Below are 25,657 nucleotides of genomic sequence, written 5' to 3'. Positions count from 1 at the left end.
CCCAGCTCCTCCCCTCGGGCAATCACTATCGAACCATGCACACCAAAACCAGCAGACGCTCAAACAGCTTCCTCCCTCTCGCCATTAACTCACGAAGCAGTTGAATCAAACTCTATAGTGGCACTTCGCAAATGCTTTCCAATTTTTCACCTCCCTGTGAGACATTATTACCACACGGGTCTCTACATACAACTATCGTTAGATCAATATTCCGCAGCGTGAGACACGTTAAAGCACTCAAGGACTTTCTGAATCTTTGCGCACCCGAAGTTGAATTTCATGTACGGCTACTGGTCACTTAAAAAAATAGTGCAACGATTATCTGGATCATCTCCACAACCGTCATAGTATTGTAAGTGCTGCATCACTCATCACTTTATAACTCTCCACATTGTCGCACAGCTGTCAATGGGTGGTACTCCTGCACAGCGGTACCCTTAAATTACGGAAAGACTTTCTTTACGTTGTTGCTCGTTACTTAAATATTTTGGCTAACAGACCGTTTTGTGTTATCCTTGTTCTCTCTGAGTCCTGCTCTGATGTCATTCGGAGTTCCACAAGGTTCAATTCTGGGGCCTCTGCTGTTTTCATTGTATCTGCTCCCCCTGGGTTCCATCTAAAGAAAACATTGTATTTCGTTCAACTGCTATGTAGACGACTGTCAGATCTATGTCCGGCTGAGAAAAAAAAGACGTTTTTCTCAATGAGGCCACTTTTGTCTTGTCTGGAGGAAATGAAGATCTGGATGGCACTGAATCTCTTGAATTTCAAAGAAAACAAAAAGTTATGATGTTTGGCGCCAATTGGAAACCCTTACTTGGAATCTTATCCATAGTATAAAATCCCAATTTTTGAAAAACCCTAATATTGTCTTGAAACCCTAAACTTTTTAAAAGCCTTTACCCGGACTAGAAACCCTTACTCTGTCATGAAACTCTTATTTGAAATCTTAATATTGGCTTCAATAATCATTTGTTGAAACCGCGCTTTGTAATTTAATAGTGTTACTGTTTGACGAAGCGCTGATTTGAAACCCCGACTCTGTCCAGTTAACTTAACGCAAGCTTGAAACCATTCTCCCATTAATTTTCTGTATTGCTTATCCTCATCCTTTGAATAATAATTTTTAACTTTAATCCTATAAATGTCTAGACTGAACCACAATTTGAAACCTTAATCCAGGCTTGATACCATATTTTGATACCTTAATTTGAAACAGTGATTGAAATCCTAAACGTGGCTTGAAACCCGAATTTGGAACCCGATCATTGTGTCGACAATTCTTCAACCCTAAACCTTGTTTGAAATCCCTAATTTTCAAACTTTAATCCAGGTTTGAAACCCTACAGATTAATCTCCTGTTAAGGCTCTGATGCAACTATTTTGTGGCATCTTTGTACAAAAGAGGCTATTGTGACCCCGTGATACAATACCATAGCAACAATGGCGCTCACACGTTGACCCGCCAGCTCAGTATAGTAAGGCCAAAATACAATTCTGCCTCATAGCCGTAAAAAGAATTGCAAGGAATTAAAGTAGAAGGTCTACCGGGTATAACGTTCCCCCCAAATATGATATGTGGACACATGGATGTCATCAAGTCTGTGAAGTGGAAATAATAAAGAATTTGGATTGTCTCCAAAGACGGGAGGAATTAATCCCAAAATGAATTATGAAGGGAGGTAGAGAGGAAAAGGCAGGGAGGGAGAACAGGGCGAGACAAAAAAAAAAATCAACATCAGCTATTTCCCTTTCCTCTGCTTGAAGGCAGATAGGGGGGCGGTTTGTGCGAATGGTGTGAATGCTATAAAAATTAAATTAATAACAAAAGGGAAAACACGCACAGAGGAACAGAAGTGGTACGGAGGTGGAGAGTGAAATGAAAGAGGGGGACTGTTGCTGGGAGATTGCACCACACTTTTAACCCCCACCATCCTTATAACCTCTTTTCATTTTGGGAAGGGCTGGGCGAGGGCATTGTCATCAATGTCACTTGCAAATTGCAAAGCGGAATATTATAGCGTGCATATGCGTCCTGTGTGTAGCAGAACAAAAAAGAAGGCAGTGATAATTAAGACCTAGGAGTCACAAAGCCATTGGTTGAGGATGGAACGCGGCATCTCCGTGTCACAAAACATTACCCACACAGCTGTTGGCTTCATGTCAATGGTGCCTTAGCCCCCACCAGCTCATGATGCCCCCACCATCTGATTCGCTTTGGTCGCCTCGCACCACTAAGAATGGCAGCTCCAACAAGCTACGAGGCCGTCTATTCACAAGGGAAAAAAACAAAACTGAATGGAAGATAAAGGAATGTGACGGTCGCATTGAAAAGAAAAAATGTTTTGCGATGCAAGAATAAATGTTAATGTAAGAATAAACATGTAATGTCACATCAGATTTGTGACATGATAGAAGAAATCAGTTAACGTTATTTTCAGAGATGAGCATTCCGTTTCAGGGATGGAAAGATCTGTCTGTCCCGGATAGATGCCCATTTTGGGGACGTGGACAAAAAAAGACGAACTAAGCATGGATGGAAGTGGGTTTTAGTCCATCCCTGTAATCTTGAATTTGTATTTGTTTTTATTTGCTATTCCCGGACTCAGCCATTGGAATCACAAAGTATTTGTATTGACTCGACCGAGTCCAGCTATGTTTTTATTCATGAAAATAAAATCCTCCTTCAAAAGAAACTGGATATTTTCCAGATGATAAAATTGCCATCTGATTGGTTAACCTGACCCTGAGCGCCAAAGCAGACCGTTTTTTTCTTTCAGTCATGTCAGCCAACAGTGCAATTCTAAAAGGCACCACAAAAAGAGGTCATTTATTGTGTTGTTTATCTGCATAGACGGTAGAGCATAATAACATTTCTCAAATTTTGTGGTGGTGAAAATAGTATTATTCTGTTCTAGGGTTTACTCTTGGTCTCATCTGGACTTGGAATAAGACCTCGTGGACTCGGACTTGGATCTTTGTGACTGAAACTTGACTTGGACTCGTTAAAGGCGGACTTGATTGCAGCCCTGACCAGCAGGGCTTGGTCCATATCTTCCACAAAATAGCATTGCTGTCCTCCGATTTTGTTTACTAGTCAATTGTTGCTGGGGAAAGTTGAATCGTCCAAAGATGACGGCCCCTTGGCTGTGAGTGGCCAGGGATGGTTCTAATTCTTTCGAGAGAGCAGAAACAGATGAAACGCGTATTGAAATGAAAAATAGCATCCATTTGCTGGATATAATGACATAGGTCAGGGTTGCGGAATTACATAAAAAAAAAGCACTGACACACAGAGCCGGGCTGTTGTGAATGCGAGTTTAGCCTTACGGGAGCTCAGGGCAGGACTGGAAAGCAGGGAAATGGAATCCAGTTGTTTTTACCTAGTATGAGCCAACACTTATTTTGTATGCTCAACCTAGCCTGCGCGCTACGGAGCTCGGTAATCACCCCTAACTGCTGTTTTCGGTTCTCTTGCTCATGTCAAGTATCTACTTGTTAAATCATCAAGATACTTGCTTCCCGTGCTCTCCGGGGAGAATCGGCCAAACAACACACACCACAGTCCATATTTCTGTATTAATTTCCACGTACAACATTCACATTCCATTTATTGCACTGCAGGGTTAAACTCAGGAGGGGCTCAGCCCCAAGCCGCCGACCTCCTCTGGGGTCGCGTCCCTGAGTTTGATAAAAGAGTGCTTGATTAACACAATCCCCCTGGTAAGTGCTCCTTTTGTGTGGGAATCGAACTGCCGCACTTCCTTCGACGGTCTGCAGGTCGTGCCCGCCGGGTGGCCAGACACCTCGTTGACCCTTCTGTTGCTACTCTTTTTATTCTACCAAACAACCACAGCCAAGTGTGTTTATGGGTCTAGTCGGACCCAAAGATAGACAGACTTCTATAAAACCAGAGCTCCTCTTTGTGGCTGATTGTGAAATTACATTTCCAAAATGGCCTGAAAGACAGCTGGCTCTGCTTTACAAAAAAAAATAATAATAATAAAAAGGGGGGGGGGTTTGGGGGGTACTGGACAAATGCCAAACCAGGGGTGGACATAACTTGCCTTCAAAGGTCATAGTGACACATCGTCTGCTCGGTCTAAAACAACATCTCCACAACGAGGCAAAAAACAAAACAAAAACTTTCATAAGTTGTTGCACATCAAGTCAAACTCCTCTTATATTTACTCATGCGTGCACATCCTCATTTGGCGAAGCATCTCTGCAGCATTCAACTAACAACCAAGGCTAAACAAAGATATGAGTATTGAGTCAAGATTTCACTCACACACGCTCACACATATTGACGCCAGTTAACTCTTCCCTTTTAGCTAGAGCTTTGGCGCCATCTTGTGGCATTTTAAGAGTTTTATAGAGAGTCACAAAATTTCAGAATTTTTCATCAAATATCTGCAGATATATTCCACACGAGAAAACATTGTGAATAGTCAAATGCATATAGGCAGGAGAGGTCGGCTCTAACAATACAGCTGCATTGCGTTTGTGTAGTGAGCTTCACAGCTTAGTTAGAAGAAACACTTGAGTGCTCGGTAAAGTTGCTGCGGCGGCATTGGCGAATTTGTGCTCAATGATGTGTCCATGTGCCAAATACACACTGGGCGGTGTGTTAAGGGATGCCTCCATAAATGAGTTTTTATTTATTGATTTATTTGATTACTGGCGTTTTGTTTTCCAAATTCTGAGCTCTGCTGCCAAAAGGTAATTATTTATATTACCAGAAAAAAAAGTCATATATGTGACCAACATAGCGGGGAACATGAATCTTTTTGCCGTTCAGTCCCCCGTTCTCCGGCCACAGTCGGAGTAGCCTTCTGGCCTCGACCCTTTGGCCTTATTCCCACCCTCCCCACTAAATAAGCTCTGGCAAACAATGTGAAAAAAAAGCTGTTGTTACAAGAATAACGTTGTACACTTCAGGAAAAAAATGCTGAAGGATGTTAACTTTGTGAGCTCATTCATATAGCTTTATACGAAGTTTGACTCTTTCCATGTTGATGGAGTGCCCCCTTCTGCTAAAAGTCGGTTGCTGCCGGTCATCCTTTTAAATTTGAAAAGAGCAGGAGAGCGTATCGAAAACTGTGCAAAATCTGAATTTTATTGATTTCTTTTAATCCCACTTTACATCACTGACTTAAATCTTCTCAAACACTTTCTACACCAGAGACAAGCGGCGAGAGAGTAAACGTTCAAATTCGCAGCTAAAAAGCCCCCAGCCCACAAAAAAACAGGCATCAGTTCTTTTTTCGGTATATTTCCTCCATATTTACATCCCTTCTCTGTACAGACATACATAGTTAAGAATATTACAGTCTCCTGGACTTATTTTTCCTTTTCCTCCAGGACGCAAAGAACACGTCGTATTAGGCAAGCGTTGAGTATGTACGGTAAGTGCAAAGTCTCATACAATGTTGAGAAAATGGCTGCCCACACATTGTCCACAACTGATAAACCAGATTATCTATACAAGGTTGCAATTTGCTAATGTGTATTTTATACATCCACTTTCCTTTTGGCTGGACTCGGGTAACATATTATTTTGTAGTATTTTCGCTTTTTGACAAGAAAAAGGTAATGCCCAGAAAGACAACATTATGCACATTGTGGAAAATAACACAATATTGTAAGGTGCTGTTTTAGTACATAATCTTTTCATCCATTTGATTGGTATTCAATCTATTATTGAGTGGTAAAAACAATGTCAAAATTAGCTGACAATTTTACATAATTTTGTTTATTAAAAAATGTACTCTTTAGTATAATGGAAAAGAAATCTATTAACAGAATAATAATTTGTATGCCCTAAAAGACAACTGCGATATGTTGGAACTGAGGAAGAATTAACCAAAGAAAAAAAAAATCTTTTTCGCTTGAGTATAAAGGACATTTACCTTGTGGAATGTTTGGCTGCAAGGATTCATCATGACAAAATAATAACACTATCAATAAATCTCATCATATCAAAGTGCCTTTAGTAGAAAGTTCAAACCCGCCCTTATTGAATTCTGCCAAATGAATTCCATTGGCCAAGGACAAAATGACAGAGCCGTGCTTGCCCTTTAGATCACAATTGGACAGACATAATTGATGCCATTACTCAAACAATATTCGACATGAAAAGAAATCTGCGATCATCTCGTTTGGGTGGGGAACCGTCCTAGTATGAGTTATGTAAGGCCTGCGGCAGTGCCCGATGCGGTCTGCCTTGTAATCCGACAAACGCATAACGGGTAATTAAAAAAAACAAAAGTAATATTCAATTGTTTTGCATTCTATTTTAATGCTCCTTAGAGGATTAAGGAAAACGGTTCCCTACCCCTGCAAAAAGGGGATCATCTCCAGTATGCGTTTACATCCTCTACAGATGACCCACAAATGGATATAGTGATCGCTGGAATAGATATACAGGTAGAATTGTATATATAAAATGAAAATAAATATAGATACGTGGAGATACAGTACATATGCAGCAAGTAAGGAGATGAAGCAGGCTGGAAATGTGGAAAAGCCATGCCAATGACTTCTTTTTTCCATACAGTAAACATGATTACGGTTAGAAGTGTCCGCAAGAGAGCAAGCTCATCCGACAAAAACAACACAATAACGTCCTCCCAATATCTCGCAGGTCATGGTGCTTCCTCAAAAACATTCACTTGCTCGTTTTTTTTTTTTTTTTTTTTTTTTGATCCACCTGCTTTGCCCACCTCTGCGCACGGTGAAGCGTGGATCTCTACGTTACATGAAGTGCGGACCAGCTTGCAAAAACAAAAAAAATTGTCTTCGTCAGTCCAAAATTGCAGAGCTAGGTCCCGATCACGCGCATAATCTCCTTCTGCACCTTGGGCTCTTGCGTGTTAATGTTGGCGTCCCCCACTTGGCCGTCCTCGTACCTTCAAAGACACACGGGAAAAAAATGTCATATTCAGGAGCTACTCTAGATTGGCAATGAGACCAGTTTGATTTCAAGTTCACCTCACATCATGCGCACAATAATGTCGGGGGGTTTTCTATCCTCTGATTGGCTGAGCAGAGCACAACCGGCCGGTAATCTTGATTCTGAACTGCTTCAGATAATTTATGTGTTATGTTTTTGTCCGTGGTGGCGGTCAAGAGCTGCTGGCCTAATATAACCAAAAATCAAGAAATCATGATCATATCTATTATAAAAGTAAATTTTATTTTTAAACGTATATACAGTATGCATGTCAAATTATATCCCAGTGTTGTATTTTTAGGTGAGAGTTTTTATCCATTCAGAATTCAGCTAGCTTGTGTTGCCGGGCAGATTTGATAGTACCAGTGGCAGGTACTATTCATCAGAGGCCTTCAGAATCAACAGTGTGGGCGTCTGTGCTATATGAGTGAACGGGCTCTTAGAGTTGGTAGGCAGTTGCGATAGCCAATCAGATCACAAGTTGGTGACAGAACGCCTTCGAGCAGGCCTCACGTTGAAGGCGACGAATGGGTCTTGCGATCCGATACTCACTTGTGGGAGGGCAGCGCGATGTGGAATCAACAAGTCCACTCAAAAAAGTCTTTCCAAAATATATAGTTGCATTTTTAACCCACAATGGCTGAAGGAGGGAAAAGTGTGGATTTTATTGCAGATACACTTGCAAAGCCATTTTCAAGACGAATCATTCAAAAGAAGCTTGCCCTCATGAGCTGAGGCCGTCCAACACTCAGTAGTGCGTGTGTGTCTGTATATTATTTCTCCAGCCATGGTGTCATAAATGATGCTATTATGAGGGGGATTTATTCAAGTCGGAGTAAGTAGGACTTCACTGAAGGCCCAGGTATGAAATGCACAGCCCGCCACTGTTTTGGTATCGTATTGCTGGTTTCTATCATTGCCAAATTTATGGTGGTGGAATTCAGAGTTGGATCAGGTCAGGTTAAATCCCCAATGAAGAGCCAGGTACCAAATGCACGGCATGTTGTCTACGATATGTGCCCTGTGATTGATTGATTCTCCCACCCCGAGTCAGCTGGGATATGCTCCAGCTCATCCGAGACTTGAATGATGACAAGCGCCACAGAAGAGGATTAAGCGATTTCATGCCATTACTCACACAAAAAAGAAGCGAGTACAAACGTGGTCCGACACAGGACACACCCAAATGTTGCCGTGCTTCTGCAGATCCTTGGATGTGATCACTATTTGAAAAGAGAGAGAGAGGACGTGCAACATGAGCTGCGATGTGTCACAACAACAACGGGTGTCATTCCTTTTTGTGTTTTCACCTTCACAAAGTGCAATGCAGTTCAGATTCCGACTTTGCAGGAATCTCGATTGGATTGGGCGACTCTGCTTGAAAATGACACAACGGAAGCATGGTGAACACTTTTGTTATTATGCTTAAGTTTATTCAATCCCTTACCTGTGGGATGGTGTTCATGCGGTTGTATCGCTGCACCAGCTCATCTTTGGTGGGCATGCGGTGTTGTCCCTTCCCCATTCCTGCACAGAGTGGAAAATAAACAACCCTCCTTCCTTTATAACATGCGCGTTGTGCAAGTGGTAGAAGACTTCCCTCAGGTGCTCTCTGAGTCTTCTTTAAAGGGGAAGTGAAGTCCAAAATGTGCTTTACAATAATGAGTTTTCTGTGCCGCCGCAAATATCATCATCTGCATTTATCCATCTCAGGGCACAAGTTATTGGCAACTAAAAATGACATCACATTCACTAAGGGCTCAACTTGCTAACGTTACCTGACCAACCCGAGAAAAAAGGTGAGACATGGCGGTCGATACCCGAGCCCTTAAGCACTGTGATGTCATTTTCAGTCGACGGTGACAAAACGGCCACCCTCCTCAGATGGACAAAACCCAGAGGATTTTTCTGCTTAATTCCTATTCCACAAATGTATTATCAATCAGAAAGCCATGTTTCGACTAGTGAATTGAATTCCCCTTTAAAGAATATTTTATCCACAAATCTTGGATTTCTTACCTCAAAACTTTCTTGATTAGAATAATATACACGCAACCATTTACAGTTAATAACAATTTAGAGTCATAAATGAGTCTGACATGCATGTTTTTTAAATGTTCTGGTGAGGAAACCTGAGTGCCCAGGAAAACCAATTCACGGGAAGAACATGCTAATTCTACGCTGTTTTCTGTGTAAGGCAGACATGCTCCACAGCAGGATATCATTCTTCCCAATTCCTTACATATTTGGCTAACATTATAAAGTACAGTATGCTGTACGTGAGCAGTACTAAATTGCTCTGTGCTTCCCGTGTATCCCAATCACAAAAACAATTCAATACAAACAAAATCAGTGCAAAGCAGTACACATTCTGTGCATCCATCACCTCATTTAATGCCAGTCGTTTCATTCTATAAAATCATCTCATTCAATATTTAGAAATGCTTTTGTTAGTAAAATAATTATCTGTTTAGTGCTCCAATGTATGCTTCAGATTGTCCAACTAAAGGTCTGGTGACTGTGCTGTGGTGCAATGACAGAGAAGATACCCTTGCCCCAACGGTTGGCAAACGGTGGATTTTCAAGTTAAAAGGCTAGACTGCTACCCTCTGCTGGTCATTTGGCTCATTACTACTCCTCAAGCGCTTGTCATTTATCGGGTTGTCGCTTCAGACCCCTGTCAAACCCTCCTAATGAAAACAACGACATAACACGACCTTGGCATTGAATGTTTTAGTTATAATGGAAGGCTTGAGTCATTGTGTACACACCACACACACACGCAAACACACACGCACATACATGCAGTCCTCACTCTAAAGGACTTGAAGTGGAAAGGGAAAAGTGGACAAGGGGCTCGGAAGGGAGTCATTCCTACCTGAGTATCCAAAAGATATGCTGGAGATGGGGCTGAGATAGATGCCCTTTCCGTATGCTGCCCCATGCAGCTTGGTTTGGAAAGAGCGGAGAGAAGAGAGGATGAGTGTAGCACCAAACAAAACTCAATGATCAACCAGTCAATCAGACTTCATTTATAAAGCGTTTTTCCTACAAGAAAATGGAACTCAAATTGCTTTACATGGATTTAAATGCCACCCCGCACCCTGATATGTAAAAATCCTGACATAAGGCGGTGTGTAATTGTGCCACTTGAAAGCAAACAAATCGGAATTTTCTCACTTGAATCTAGTCTAAGATGAAACATTTCGACAGAATGAGTGTAGAAGGTGGTGATAATGTTCAAAGTGGCGCCATGCACCTTAAATGTTTTAAGACAAATTAAAGCCATCGGAACGACATGAAGGATCATCAACGTTTATAAATAGACCTTCAGATATGACTTTGAAGCAAGTTTAATCTATTTTCAGCACGCCTCCGAGCGCTTGTGTTGTGCGAATGAGGAGTTTCTGCTGCGGGATTCATCTCACCTTTAATTCGCTCACTTATGATCTTGTGGCTCACAAGAGTAAAAAGAAAAATGTTTGCCATGTGATGTAGCGAGGCATATACAGACATTCGACTTGATATTTGAACCAGTATAAGGTTTATATCACAGCTGCACTAAATTAATAACAGCATTGCTAATTACCAAAAATATGGTTAAATACATCAGTATGTCACCTGAACATTCATGAACCAAATTGATCTCTTTAATGCTAATTGTTATGATTATTGCTATTAATTAAATAAGCAGTGTTTAATTAAAACAAACAATACTACTAATAGTAGTAGTACAGCTTTTTGAATTAAGTTGCAGCAGCAACATGAAAAAAAAAATAGAAAAAGTAGTCAGTGTCACTCTAGTAAAAGCACTTGTCGGACTTGCGGGTCAACCGGGCGGAAAATGCGAGTGCCAAACTTGTCATTCCATTCCTGATTTGGCGGATCGTTCTTGCCCTGGGGTTGTCCCACCTCTGGTTCAAGTCTGATATGCACTCCCCCGTTAATACGGAACAGCAGCATGGAACTAAAGCAAATACTTGTTTTTAGAGGTAGCATAAGGTGTTAATTTATAGCTATCAACTTGTCCAAGTATGATGTGTCTTTTTTTTCCAGTTACTGACCTCCTCCAATGGAAGCTGTTTGTCTTTACTCACTATGGGTCCAGTGATCCTTTGCATTCTGCAACGTCAGACCTAGCCTACACTGTGCTGTAAGTGGTTCACCCCAAGAGGGTGTGCAGGCAGTCTCCTAGCTGGCATCACAGCTAATGCCGCGGGTGTGTGCGTGTGTGTGTTTGGATTCTGCCGGTACACCCTCCTGGCTGAAGTGCAAACGGCAAAGCAGCCCAAAAAGGGAAGCTGGCATCTATTAACTGCAAAAATGAATCAGCCGGACAGCCAGCCTGCTCTTTTGCAAAGCAGGCTGACGGTCCGAGAAGGCAAACTGCCAGGGTTGACGTACCTGCAGTTTAGTATAAGAGGCATTGACTAGTCCATTTCTCAGAACAGAGTGCCAGTTCTCTATATGGGAACCACTAAAGCACGTGTAGGGGGAGATGAGAAAAAAGAGCATTCAAATTAAAGCCATACGTCAATGTATCGCTGCGTGAGTTCACTTGCACAATATGTAGCTACATATATGCGAAAACGAGTACGAACTGTATGTGCAGATTTCAGGAAAACTGATGTGAGTAAAGCAACAAAGTTCTACTACTAATGCTACTTTATACATAAATATCAGTGGAAAAGTCATTGAAACATGGAATACAATTCATTATTTTTATTTTGTATTTGTACCAAAAAAATGAGGCCGGCACACCAATCTGACGCCAGCCTAGAAATTTGCACGTAGACTAACAAATTACAGAAGAACACATGGCAAAAGCTGACGGAAACGCCAACGACTCCGGACCTTCTACGCATGCGTGAGATGGAGTACCCCTCCATGCCATCGGGGGTGATGGTCAATGCGTAGCCTTTGACGACTATGTCCAATAACGGCGGTCTTTCATCAATGAGAGTGATTAATTTGACTTTGCGATGTTCCGTCCAGCCAGCCGTTATTTCCATAGAGGAGATGTGAAAATGAGCTAAGCCGGACCCGATTGCACATGTTGAATCGGATGAACACGCCCGCCCTCCAGGCGCCCCAACAACGGCTCAGATTTTACAACGTTGTTGGTTACACTAAAACAGATTTCCGACAGCCGTCGTCAGATTGGTGTGTCGAGGCCGTTAAATTAACGCCTTACCTCTGACAGTACACTCTGCAGTTGCGTAAATAAACACACCATGCACTATTTGTGGGAATACAGGAATTGCTATTTTACGCTGAGAAGTAGCTTTGGATATCATTTGTGCTATTTGGGGTATTGATCGCAATTCTTACAGCTGTCGTAGGAAAGAAACTACAGCAGATGTTTAGAGATTTTTCTTTACCATTATGGAACTCACATCAGTCTCATTTCCACTGACAATGTAAACAAGTACATACTGATGAAATGCAATCAGACGTTTTTTTTTTTTTTTTTATCTATATCCAAGAGATTAATCTAACTTTTGGTTTTTATGCACACACCACAGGCGTCCCAGGAAAATGCACCTGCAGAGCGGTGCCGTTTGTTGATGCTCCATCGAAATCTGCCAGACTGCCATGTACGAATGTTGTTATATAATGAACGATGTACGCAGGCCAAACCAAAACATCGCATGGAATGTAAACTGTGTCACTGATGGGCGGGAGTAAAGCAGACTCACTGGAAGGCGAAGGTGCTGCCGTAGAGCTTTTTGGCAGTGCGGAAACGAGCCTCCTTGGCTGGAGGGCTGCTGAGCAACAGGAACTGGTGGGAGGTGTGCATGAATTTCAGTTGCTATCGTGAGGGCGACGTCGGAGTCATAGGAATGAGGAAACCAAATGACAGAGAAAAGATAATTGAAGCCTCAAATTACACAAGGAAAAAATCCTGTTTGGCAATAGAGGACGGGAGGTGCTTTTGATTTCCTACCCTACTAAGAGGCAACTTGACAATGTGAGACCTATTACTGGAAATAATCCTGCAAAAAGACAAAAAAAAGAAAAACAAAAAGAAGATTCAAGTGATCCCTGATCATTGCTGTCATCAGAGAATTAAAATATTGTCAATTCTAATACAAAGTTAGAATTTGCTGAATTTTAGTACATATATTTTCACACATGTATAACAGTTCAGGTGTTACTTATAACACTGGTCGCATGGTTAATAAACGTTCAAGCAAATAAAAGAAGGGACAGACATACCCATTATCAGTGATGAATATCGGCATCACAATTTAAAACTATGTTGGCTTCACGGAAGTATTTGTTTATAATTGTAATTTGACTCTGGAAAAGACTCCAAACATTTGTTTTTTGTTTGGAATTAGAACAAAGACGGAAATTCTGAAATTTTGGACAACTTCATTTAGTGTAGAAAACTATAGGGAGCTATTGTTTATAAGTTTTCATTTACCTTGACTACTAATCTGTATCGGCCCTGAAAAAAAAATCTAACTCTGAATAAAAGGCAACCATTATACTGATTTTATTTTCTAACTACTGTTCTACTGTTCCTGTTAGGGTTCGGTATAAAAAAAAAATTATATTTCAATTTGAATCGATTTTCCTTTTCATAGCCTGATATTGATTCATAAAAGTATATATTGATGCGACCTTTTCCCCATAAATGAAGTTGACTCAACGTGTCATGCGAGATCTTGTTATCGTGTTCCAAAACAAAATGGCGGAAGCGCTGAGCTGTCAGCGGCAACAAGCATGAGGGCAGATGTTTTGATCAGGTCATGTTCATTAAAACGTACATGATGAATGGAACTGCATTCGCTTCAATTCTTAATGTCAATATTAATATTTTGACTAATGCAACTTGTTACAGCAAGCAGGTTATACTAATTGCAGCATTGGTTCTTCCGAGAATGCCTTCCATACCAAAGTCAAATTGGTACTGCATCAAATCTTTTATTGAATCGAATATCAATTAAAGTGAATCAAAAATCGAATTGGGCTCTTGTCTATTTAATGGATTTTGGAAATTTAAATTGATACCCAGTCCTAGTTCTTGTTGATGATTCTTCCTGATTCTCTCTGTTTTTGTGCGCTTGTTGAGTGTCGCTCTGTGAAAGCTACAAGGTTTCAGCTTTCTATAAATTTCACGTGTCCATGTGCTATTTTTCCTGGCAAATTCAAATGCTGTTCCCTTGCACAAAAGCGCAAGCACTTTTTTACTAACAGGTTCTCTCCACCCACCACTGTAGCAGAGGATGAGCCAAAGGGTCCAGTTTGTCCATCTGCTTCTTGATCTCCAAATACGAGCCCTGGCAAAAACACACAAGCATGTGCTCTGTTCAGCAAATGGATTATGAACATTTTACTGCCAAAAACGGGCAAATGCAATGATTACATCAGAAGATAGTGAACGCACAGCACGGCAATAAAGGAGCAATTTTTAGTATGTTTTATGCAGCTTTTGTACCTGGGTCATTTCCCGTATAGACATGACGCTGTCCAGTGCTTTTTGCAGCCTCTCATAATTCTTCTTCTGTGTTCATCGGTGGAGCCCAGCAGCATTTGCATTTGATGAAAGAGAGGAAAGAACATGCGCACATTTAAAATCAGCTGTTATTTACCACTCTTTTATTGACCAGTTTTATGTTGAAGTTGCTCTATGGAGTAGCGCATTGGTAAAGATATGGATTCCTTGCATAACAAAAAAATTCCACAGAACTGCTTTAACATTTAAATGAACAATTTTAATAGAACACTCAAGTTTTGAACTCAAGTAGATTCAACTGTAGTATTAAACATTGTAAAATGAGGACTATTTTAACATTGTTTTATGTAATATATACTGTATATAATAATCATTTTTTACAATGATACCAATTTTGCAATCGTTGAATATAATAATTGTAATCTTAATTGAATTCTGATTAATTGCACAGCCCTTTTAGAAGAGTAAAAAAAACAACAAAAAACAACACTCTGTGTATCCCTCCAAATAAGAAAAGTTATGTACTTTAAATGTACCAGTTATGTAAACAACAGTACTTCAAGGGATGCTGACCTTTGGGTTGAAGGCCAAAGTCTTGGGGTCATTGGGGTCCACGACAGATGGGTAGGGCTCAAAGATGATGCTCTTGCGAGGAGACTCCAGAGCAGCTCGGCACATCGCCACAAGGAGATCGACCACCTGGTGAAAAGAATGGGAAACATAATTGCTGGTATTCTCTCTGAGAATATAATTCTCTTTCCATCTAGTGGCCTGGGGAGTGTGTTTGTGGGATTGGAGGGGTCACGTGCGTATTTACTCAATTCCATATGGGGGGAGCAATTCTTCAGGTTAAGGGGCCTTGAGTCATACAAATGCATTTTGGGGATATATTGAACAATGTGACCGGCACATTACAAATCAGAAAAACAAAAAAAATAAAACAATAGTTGAGCGTCTCCTTGAAATCTAAACATGCAATTTATGTATGTTTGCGTTTATAACCTCTGCACCGGTGGCCACTTCCTCTGCAGCCCCCGACATCACGCCCAGCGTGTAGAACGAGAACACGCACAGCTCCCTCGTGCACACAGCCGGCTACACACATACAAACATGAAATAAATTAACAAAACAAATTAAGCTGGCTCATTCATAACAAAAAGACTGTCAGAGTACTATTGTCCAGTCTTAAAATAGTGGCATGGTCGTCCGGGATGTTTATGAGCAGTGGTTCCAGGAAGTCATGTTGTTAGCGCTTTTTTAGTAGGCTTCTACTTCTTGTTTTTGGGCTCATTCCTGTTTTATAGAACTTACAATTGGAGCTGGTACTAACCACATTTTGTAAGCAAAGAACTCTGAGTTGGACTTTAGACACAGGTGAAGCGTGTTCCTTCTGTCCATGTGGTTTGGGAAGGAAAGGAGCACGTTGAGTTGAACTATGTGTTATGTTTTAACATTTCACATTACCATTAGTGGCTAATTTGATGTGAGAAGCTTGGACCCAACTGGACTTAGATGCATCTGTTTCTTTTGATACCTTCAGCATGGATCCGTTCTGAAAGACGTGCTGCTCATCACAGACCACACAGTATTCATTTAGCGTGGGGATCCTCTGCTCGGAGTACTTCATTATCTGGTCAGAGAAAACACACACGCATGCACACAGAGGTGGGAACAATTGTCTTCCTACTTGAATCTTTCTAATCCAGTGTTGTTAATGTTAAGATTACGGAGAGCTCCTTAAAGTAGCCGACATGAATGGTGCTAAAAGGATGAATAGAAACTATTTGTTAGTGTCAAGAATACAATGGGGAGTTTTTATTGCACCTGCACTAAGAAGCCATACTCCAGTGTGGGAATGTTCTTGCAATGTCCGCCCGCCTGGGATGAGAAAAACAATTCGATCAGCTGCCTCGTGGTGATCTGTGCAGGGGCCCTGGCCGCCGGGACCGCCACAGTCTGATGAGTCAAGTGAAGAGAGAGAATTATGGGTAATGCTACCACATTATGGAAACGGTGAAGGGACAACGGTGATTGACATGACAAGAGAACATCCAACAGTGGGTTTAAATTAAACATCCAATGATGGCAGCATCTGGAACTTAATGGGTGGGGAGCGCACACTTTCTCTCCGAACACACGTACACACTCTTGGAATGGTGTCAAGGCTTCAGAGTGAATTTTCAAACGCACCGTAGGAAACGGCGATTTTGGGTGCCAGTCTGAGCTGTAATTAAGGGTGCCACATATGATTATTTTGCTCGTCGACTAATCACCAACAGTAGTCGCAATTAGTCCACTAATCGGATGCAAAAAGCGGCGTATCGCACTAAAAAACATTGATAGCTGACAGCTTGAATTCTTTAAAGCCTTTGCCTATTTTGTTGATCGCGATTGAGCATTGGCTCACAAAGGGGGTGTCGATCGATCGCATTGCCATACAGAGCAGCCAGGCATAGACCTGTTGCATGCTAACTAGCAAAATTAGCAGTTTCCATTTGTTCCGTCTACTCTAAACAGAATAATAAAGTATAAAAACGATATGGGAACACTAAGTATTTCCACACAGAGTGAGTGGAGGATTTTTGTTTTTGCGGTGGTCTCCATGCCGAGGCGTCTCACACTGGCTAGAGAGCAGACGGGCTAGGGGGAAGCGGGCGATTTGCTAAAGCGTGCGCTGACAGTTTCCCCGGTGTTAGAGAATGACTTGCGGGACGGAGGAGCCGTCCACTACCACTACCTGTTCCAATGTGCCTAATGTTCATTGGGAGGTGTGCGGAAGGCTCGCTAGCAGCATCATCTAACCGGACTCTATCCTTGATTTATTCCATTCAGCGCAAGTCATCAGTAAAATAAGGACAGAAAATGTTCACTAGTTGTATTGAGTAATATGGTTTCGTGCAGTTATTCAAGGTACATCAATATACACTGCACCTTTAAAGAATTCTAATTAGATTTTCAAAGTAAAGAAGGTTGATCACTTGGACTTGGTTATATTTTTTATTTTATAAGTAGCTCTTGTGCTGAAAAAGAGTGGGCACCTCTGCTTTTAAGTATGTACAAATTAATCAAAGGCAATTAGTAGTGCATTCAACTTCATAGTCTGAAAAACATGTATATATTACAGTATAATATTGTAAAAATAGAGCCAGATTTCCTTTATTTGTATTTATTTTTTGGGGTGAGACGCACTAACCTGGCTATTTGGCGGATAGCTGAACAGCTCCCCTTTCGGGTTCTTCATGGTACACGAGATGGATCGATTCATGAGGCGGGTCACGCGGAGTTCAGGCACGCTCAGCTTCCCTTTCAGGACTGTGTCTTGGATCAAGGGGAAGCTCGGAGACCTTGATACAAAGAGGAAACATTCCGGTTAACTTGTGCTGAGACAATGCTGTGTTTGCACTATTGCAAGGTCGCTGGGCGTGTCTGCTAACATGTTTAATTGTTCCATACAAACATTCATAACAACTGTCCACGTCCTGCGAAAAGTAAGAATTAATGCATATTTGGGGGGGTTGAAAAGGGCAAAACAAGTGCCACTTGTGCTAAAATAGAATTATTTTATAAAAAAGAATGCACTCCAGTAGATGTGAAACAAAAAACTAACGGTAAAAGTATTGCTTTCTATAACCAAAGAGATCATAAAAAGTTTTTTGTACATGGTATTCCTGTGAAATGCTCTATGCAAATAAAGTTGTATTGTATTGTATAAAATTGCAACCTCAGATGAAATTTACTCTTATAATGACTTCACTTTTCAATCAACAGCCTAAGATGCAGCACATTTTATCTTGCATTGCAGATTGGAGAACTTTACTTGGGGATTGGAGAGAAAATGCTGAGCCCAGCGCGGAACTTTTTGATGGTTCCGCCAGCTTTGAACCAGCTGTGCCTCTTCTCCTGCTGGGCCTTGAGGAACTCATTACTGAGATGCTTCCACTGCTGGGACGTGAATGTGCTCAGGATCCTGTGAATTATAACGAGAGACCCGTGAGGGTGTTGAGCAGGAAAAGGTTAGTATGACATGATATTGCATTATAAATAATACATATTATAGAAATGCCATACTAATGGGGAGATGAGGGAACACCAGCATTTGGATTCATGTAACCATGTACCTAGCTAGTATAGAGAGAAACAAGAACGTGGTCTTACATTAAAGTGGCATTATACTTATTAAAAAGCAATAATAAAAAATAATCCTTTGTCATGTAACTTGACTTTGATACAGCTTTTTTTCTAATGAAGCCATAAAGTGCACAATGCATTTCAATACCTAATTTCAAAAACTTTCCTTTTTTTTTAATTGCCAGTTGGAATGCATTTATTGAAGCGTGAAATAGCACCACCCACAGGATTAGAATGAAGAACAGTATTTTTTATTTTTTGCCATCCAACGTTTGTCGGGTTTAGGACGCTCTGGCCTTGGCTAACATCTGTACTCAGCTATTGTGGTTTAATACATCCATCCATCCATTATCTTAGCCGCTTATTCTCATAAGGGTTGCAAGTGTGCTTGAGCCTATCCCCGCTGTCTTCGGGCAGTAGGCGGCGTACACCCCGGATAAACAACCACTCATGCCCACAATCACACCTAGGGACAATTTAGAGTGTTCAATCAACCTAGGAATGTGGGAGGAAACCGAAGTACCCGGGGGAAACCCATGTAGGCACGGGGAGAACATGCAAACTCCACACGGAATCTAACTCTGCACTTCTCTACAGTGAGGCTGACGTACTAACCAGTCGTCTACCGTGCCACCTGGTTTAATACAATGTTTGTATATTCTGTACTTTTTCGATATTTAAAAATAGATTTGTGTGGGCAACACGTTGAAATATTAGTGAGCACATGTGCCTTAGTCGAGAGGTTCTGGGTGCCAATCCGGGGCTCACGTCGCCTGTGTACAAATTGTATGTTTTACCTGTTTTTGACAATGACAATAAAGGGATTTCTGATTTCTGAAAACAATCGTGAGCAAGCTATAGATTGGAGTTGTCATTAGGATTCTATCAGTGCACAGTTCCAATGATGCCATGGTGACCCAAATGTTGTTGTCTAGATCCACATTTCAATTGCAAGGGTTCTCCTTATCCCATAAGCACAATGTGTATTATGTCAATGGATTAATACATTTGCATTGCACCACCTATATAGCATTCATACTAAAAAATGCATCGCAAAACTCACTTTTTGAGTTGCAAGCCAAGGCTGAATCCTTCTTTATTGGAAGGCTGGAACACATCAACTGATGGCTCTGCAGGAAGACGGCAGACATTATTACACAAGACAGTCACGCAAACGCTTCTCTTGAGCCGCCGCTGCCTCGTCGTGCTGCACGCGTGCTACTCACCTCCCACGCTCAGCGCGTGGCACAAATTGCTAAAAAGCGCCATCAACATCAACAACGACATCTCTACTCACCGGGCCCATCGAGGTACTGAGAAAGAGAAAAGCGGAGTCTCAGAATAATGGGCTCTGTTCTGATAACTTTCCAAGCTGTCGCAACCTCCTCCTGAGTCAGACACATACACACACATTCACATATGCACAATGTTAGCCTGCTAATTAGGGCAGTTTCTCTTCACATGAATAAACTGGGACTATGCGCTGCATTATGCATTGTGTTGGCTGGATGTGCGCAAGCAGAATAAAGGTGTTGATGTAAAATTGTAAGAATGCTGACTCACATCGAGGAAGCCAATGTTAATATGAAGATCGATGTCGACGTCGTCAATGATGCCATACTCCCTGAACAAAGATAAAAAAGAAAAGTTTTTACCTCTGCCGAAGCTCCAAAACTGCTTTGCATGACGCATGAGTATGAGGTATTGTTTTTTTAATTGACGTATGTTGGTTTATTCACTAGCTAGCAGGATTACACAAAAACTGTATACTCAATTTTCAATGAGTTCACGTGATCATTCCCACTAGTCAGAGTGCTTCTTCTGTCGAGCTTCATATTTCTTTGCCACTAAATGCAATTGAATTGAATGTTCGGTTTACAGTAACCATAACGTTGGCAACCAGGCTTAAAGTGTTTACACTGTTTCTCAAAGCTGGCAACGAGCATAGAAAACAAACAAAATAGGGTGTCGCCGGTTTGTGGCGGTTCAGGAAGGGGTGTGTGTGCGTGTGCGTGTGCGTACCTGACTGAGACAGCACTGTCAGTATAGATGTCTTTCACTGCCTCAATGTCTGCATCGAGTTGAGGATGGCGGTAGAGGTCAGCAGCACAACTCCCCTGTCACAAACATTTTTTTTTTTCCGTCAACCATGCAGCACTAAGACATGGGAGAAGCAAGTGTCATTATGTCAATGCTTCATTTTATTTTTTTGACAAAACATCGAAATGGCAATAGCACTCTAGTACAGTAACTCGGTTGTGATTAGGACAATGCAAACGCCATTTGCACAACAGCACATTACTTAAGTTTTGATAGTGGCGACATTATTCAGGCATCTGAGCCCGTAGACGTGTCGGAGAAATAAAAACTTGATAGCCGTTGAGATGTTGGCCAATATGGGCCACCGTTGTTTTACAGACTTGCTATTTCGCATTTGTGTCTAAGCCAAGGCCGTCATGGCCGCCGCTATCTCATCACGTTGATTACTTTTATGGCTACAATTATCCATTTCCTCTTCTGCTTGGCCTGCTCAGCTGACTGTGATTTATAGGAGGCACCCTGCAGTCAATCAGAGCACAACTATTCTTACTATGCGGGAACTGAGACTTCAATGTCGGCACCCAAGTCAGGCAAGTGAATCACAATATCGTTGGTGACCAGCTACAATATTTTCTTGAAGTGGGGCCAAATTGATATGTGAAATGATATTACCGGATTCTCAACAGTCCACTTTCGAGTAGGTTTGTTCTGCAAATACTTTGAAATGCTTTATTTTGGGACATTTATTATCAGTTGGCTCAAAAATGTCACAGTTGATAGTGTCCACATCTCTCGCCATCGAAAAAGCAAGTTAAACTCGTGAACACCTCACTTAGCTTGCGGAGACATTTCGCAGATCCTTCATCCTTATCTTCCCCCTCTGCTTTCATGCTCTTCAGTGACATTGAGACGAGCTCCGAGAACCTGACTGGATTTGAATTTCAATTACAGGAGTTGGATAATAGCGCAGTTTGGGATCGTAAAGTTACAGTGCAATACAGAATCTCTGCGGGATGGGAGAATGAGTATTCCAGTCGCGAGTTCTGATGCGATAACTTCCCCATGGCAACACCTTGTATGTGTGTGGTGTGCTGCATTGGTCCTCGAGTACACCACACATCATGAGAGATGAGAGACATTTCTTTTTTTCCTTGTGTGCAGTTGCTCAAATTTAAAAAAAGAGTTACGATGTTAAAAATCATACGCACGTACCCCGCTATGATTGCTGGATAGGACAGAAGCAGCTTTCGCTAAATAAGAGAGAATTTGCGAGAAACCTTTACTTCATGATCCGACTAGCCCATTTAATGTTCGTCAAATCACCTCCTACGTTTTTTTTCTGACTGCTTACACCCGCACGATGTAGTTCTAATGACTCTATTCCACGTGGATTTATGTAACAAACTCCTTCGCAAAATTATCCATCTGGCATCTACAGGTTAATAATGTCCCAATGCCAGCAGCAGGAAACGACTGAACCCGTGCCTCCATACCTGGATGCCGTACAGGAACTGCTCCGGCTCGTTCTCCCCGTCGGATTCGTCGTCGGTCCAGCACTGGCCTTTGATGTCCTGTGGGCATGGAGAAGAAGCACCGGAGTGAATAGAAACAAACCATTTCCTACTGCGCCTTTCATCACACGCCACTATTTATCTGCTCAAGGGCTTTGAAAAAGAGCTTTATATATCTGTCTCCAAAGAACCAGAGACTGCACTTTTACAAAGTGATTAAAAATAACCAGTCTTTTGTTATTTGAATCTAAGCAAATTCCCCAGAGGTCCAATGGTATAAATAGCCTTTATTTGATGTACTCATGAGTTGACTTGTAGAATAAGTGCCTTTGGCAAAGCGAGTAATGCTATCAAATAGGCTGCTACCGTAACTAGCTTACCATCAGTTCGGCTGTTCTCAGGACTCAATCAGACAGCTTTAGGACTCGTGCCAACCATCGCAGCTGGGAAGGAAGGAAGCCAAGTACGTCTTGCACACCTGGGTACACAGGACAAATCCATTAAAAAAAGGTGGCCATGCAGGAAAACAAAGAGGCCACCTCTTCCGATTACACACTTTGTCGGCAAATTCTCCTTTAAACCGTCTGCACTTCACCTTCCTGCTGTCGCCTAGCAACAACCGTCTCTGCCTCCTTTTCAGAGTGGCATTAATCACTGTGGAGTGTGCATGTGCGTGCGTGTGTGTGGGAGAACGGTGGTGGATGTTCTGCACTCATGTTCTTTGTGTTATGTCTATGCTTTCCTCAAGAAGGGGGAAAAAACATCTATTCAAGTTGGCTCACATGTTAATGGACTCGTTGTAAAAATAGTATTTCTGCTTATTCCAGCCCAGTGGTATAAACTGACATTTCCTGATTTGCTGGCAAGGTGAATTTGATTTCTTTTGAGCTCACGTTTCAGGGTGTGCATTATCATCGATAAATTGGTTGCTGAGAATTGCGTGGAATTGATTGTTGATTACTCATGCCTTGAAGCAGTTAAGCGTGCGCTTCTTGGCTGCCACCAGGAGAGGCCATTGTTTTATTCACTCGCGATATGCTAAAGAGGAGTGAAGAACATATAGATAAATATTCTCCCATTCATTGTTTAAAATAAAGACGATTGATAAAATGGTCGCTAATCTTCCAAGAAGAAATTTAAAGGAAGAAGCATACTTTGTCACTTCACCAAAGAACAAACAGCGACAACAAACGAAGGTTTCACTGTGGTTGTTTTGCAACATTTAGAGAAGCCTCAAATAGAAATGGACGTGACAGAAGTGTATTCACCGGGAGATTTGCGCAATGTTCGGTGTTATGAGTGAAAATACCAAACATTAGGCGCTAGTTTCTATTATGCAAGTGTCGACTCATTCATCATCAAAGGTAGCGTTTAGAATTGTGATGATGGTTTTGACGTGTTAATTTTACATTATATTGTTTAACGTGTATTTGTCTCATAATCTTTCATAAAAATTATTTTAAAAAAGGTCACTTTTGTTTCACCCTCCCAATTTGTCATTAAAATAAAAAAAGATTATTTGTAGATGTTTTTATTGTTTGAACAGCAGAAATAACATTGTTACTTTTGCATGAAACATAAGGTTAACATTTTACAGTCATCGTTTGATTTGCAATAGAGTACATCACTAACCTAAATTAAACAGAGGTCAAGTAAAAAAAAATTAAAAAAACATTTGCTAGGAATACAAAACAGTTCAATGAAAACCTCCCCGTGCTGTGTGAAGAATGTTCTCATGCCCCTGCACAAACTAGTTCATTGTGTACCATATGTGACCTCGAAACGCGAGCATGTTGACATAAACAGGCCACCAAAACATTTCCTGTTTATTTAAAGGGGAAGTCAAGTCCAAAAGGTTCTCCACGACATGTTCTTTGCGCGCACTAGTCGAAACACGTTATTCTGATTCATATTGCATTTGTCGAAAACGAATTAAGCTGAAAAAAATCCACCCATTTTTATCCATCTCAGGGGGAGGGGTGGCCATTTTGCCACTTGCTGTCTCAACCAGACAGAAAACTTGTTGATGCTTTCTTTTATTGTCAGGAAGCTAGATTACTGGAATGGTGTCTTCACAGGTCTTAATAAAAAAATCAAATCGGGCAACAGTAGCAGATCCAAAATGCAGAGTCCTTACAACCACCAGGAAACTGGACCACATCAGACCTGTCCTCAAATCACTGCACTAGCTTCCAGTGAGTCAAAGAATACATTTCAAAATCTTACTGCTGGTCTACACATCTCTAAATGGACCAAAAAGTGTGCAAGATGTATTAGCACCCTATGAAACATCCAGACCCCTGAGGTCATCTGGAACAGGTCTCTTGCGTGTTCCCAGAACCAGAACCAGAACCAAAAAAAGAGAAGCAGCATTTAGTTATGATGCTCCTCACCGAATCGAATACGTGATTTCTGCTCCAACTGTCAGTTCATTTAAATCAGGAGTGGAAACATTATTGTTTACTGCAGCTATCTCTTGAATCAAGCCTTGTTTTAAAAACCATTTTTACGTTATCGTTTAATTGATCTAGGCTGATACTTGGTCTTCACCATTAAATGTAATTAATTTTAGACAATTGTATTGTGATTTCTGTAATGTGCTTAATGTTGTATTTAAAACACTTTGAATTGTCTTGCCTTGCTGTCGACTGAAAATGACATCACAGTGCCCAAGTGCTGGCTCAACTAACGACGGTCGTGGCTCACATGTTTTCTGGGTTTGGGCATGTGAAGTTCGCAAGCAGAGCCCTTGGGCATTGCAATGTATTTTTCAGTCGACAGCAAGAGATAGCAAAATGTCCGCTCTATGAGATGGGCGGAATTTTTGGGCTAAATCATGTTCCACAAAGGCAGTATTAATCAAAATATTGTGCTTCGGCTTGTGGGAGCCCATACAACATACTATTGTAAAAAATATTTTGACTTGACTTCCCCTTTAATAAGGGTTTTGTACAAGTGATAGTGTGACTGCAACAAATTGCTACCGTATTTCTGTTCCCATTGTTTCTGGAATCTGAAAGTCTGTCAAGACAGCATCGTGAAAGCGTCCGCTGTAACTACACAGCTGTCATGTATGACAAAAGAAAACAGCAATCTGTCATATTTTGGTTCAACGGCTATCGCACTAAAGACCATATACATAATTTATAAACCAAAACACGAAGCGCAGAACAGCAGCGCATTACAGTGGAGAATGCTTATCCAAAATCCAAATCGAAGCGTCAATACAGAGACTCCTCATGCTGCCTTTGTGTGCCGTGTCGCTTTAAAGACCTTCCTCATAACGCAAGTCTACCTTGTCATGATGTCCTGAATATGAAACTATCCTTATCACTCTCCCAGATGCACACTGCATCCTGATGTGCAGATCTCCACCCCCAATCACCATCCCCATCCCCAAAGGCGTCGTGGAGCCACATACCAACACAGCACCATCGTCCTCATTTCTCCTCATGATGATTATTTAGCACAAAATGCAGTCGAACGCATTTCCCCCTCCCCCTCTCTGCATGCCCATATCCCCCCCAAAAAATAAAAAAACCCTCTTCCATATTTAC

General features: G+C 41.4%; 1 protein-coding gene across 7 annotated transcripts in view; it reads right to left on the bottom strand.

Moving 5' to 3' along the window:
• Positions 1-5,098: 5,098 nt before the first annotated feature.
• The window catches only part of LOC148336996 (protein mono-ADP-ribosyltransferase PARP6), a 25,697-nt gene continuing 5,138 nt past the window's right edge, over positions 5,099-25,657 (bottom strand). For 3 of the 7 annotated variants that reach the window (XM_088295753.1, XM_088295752.1, XM_088295751.1), the window contains 22 exons: positions 22,481-22,578; positions 22,083-22,160; positions 20,572-20,666; positions 20,113-20,173; positions 19,847-19,937; positions 19,613-19,679; positions 18,239-18,388; positions 17,615-17,765; positions 16,246-16,377; positions 15,956-16,051; positions 15,423-15,515; positions 14,994-15,119; positions 14,403-14,468; positions 14,177-14,244; positions 12,903-12,951; positions 12,655-12,767; positions 11,360-11,432; positions 9,834-9,903; positions 8,403-8,482; positions 8,266-8,332; positions 8,094-8,178; positions 5,099-6,911 (listed from right to left, as the gene is read on the bottom strand). In XM_088295753.1, the coding sequence (XP_088151879.1) occupies positions 6,824-6,911; positions 8,094-8,178; positions 8,266-8,332; positions 8,403-8,482; positions 9,834-9,903; positions 11,360-11,432; positions 12,655-12,767; positions 12,903-12,951; positions 14,177-14,244; positions 14,403-14,468; positions 14,994-15,119; positions 15,423-15,515; positions 15,956-16,051; positions 16,246-16,377; positions 17,615-17,765; positions 18,239-18,388; positions 19,613-19,679; positions 19,847-19,937; positions 20,113-20,173; positions 20,572-20,666; positions 22,083-22,160; positions 22,481-22,483 (1,902 nt within the window). In that variant the 5' untranslated portion in view covers positions 22,484-22,578 and the 3' untranslated portion in view covers positions 5,099-6,823. Of the gene's footprint in view, positions 6,912-8,093; positions 8,179-8,265; positions 8,333-8,402; positions 8,483-9,833; positions 10,923-11,019; positions 11,433-12,654; positions 12,768-12,902; positions 12,952-14,176; positions 14,245-14,402; positions 14,469-14,993; positions 15,120-15,422; positions 15,516-15,955; positions 16,052-16,245; positions 16,378-17,614; positions 17,766-18,238; positions 18,389-19,612; positions 19,680-19,846; positions 19,938-20,112; positions 20,174-20,571; positions 20,667-22,082; positions 22,161-22,480; positions 22,579-25,657 lie in introns of those variants that run through there. The other 4 variants (XM_088295754.1, XM_088295755.1, XM_088295756.1 and 1 more) reach the window with 4 other exon arrangements.

This window comes from Idiotropiscis lumnitzeri, chromosome 5 (assembly GCF_059441095.1).
Source record: "Idiotropiscis lumnitzeri isolate Australia: NSW breed Sydney's pygmy pipehorse chromosome 5, RoL_Ilum_1.0, whole genome shotgun sequence".
Lineage (NCBI taxonomy): Eukaryota > Metazoa > Chordata > Actinopteri > Syngnathiformes > Syngnathidae > Idiotropiscis > Idiotropiscis lumnitzeri.
This window is presented reverse-complemented; position numbering and strand designations above follow the sequence as displayed.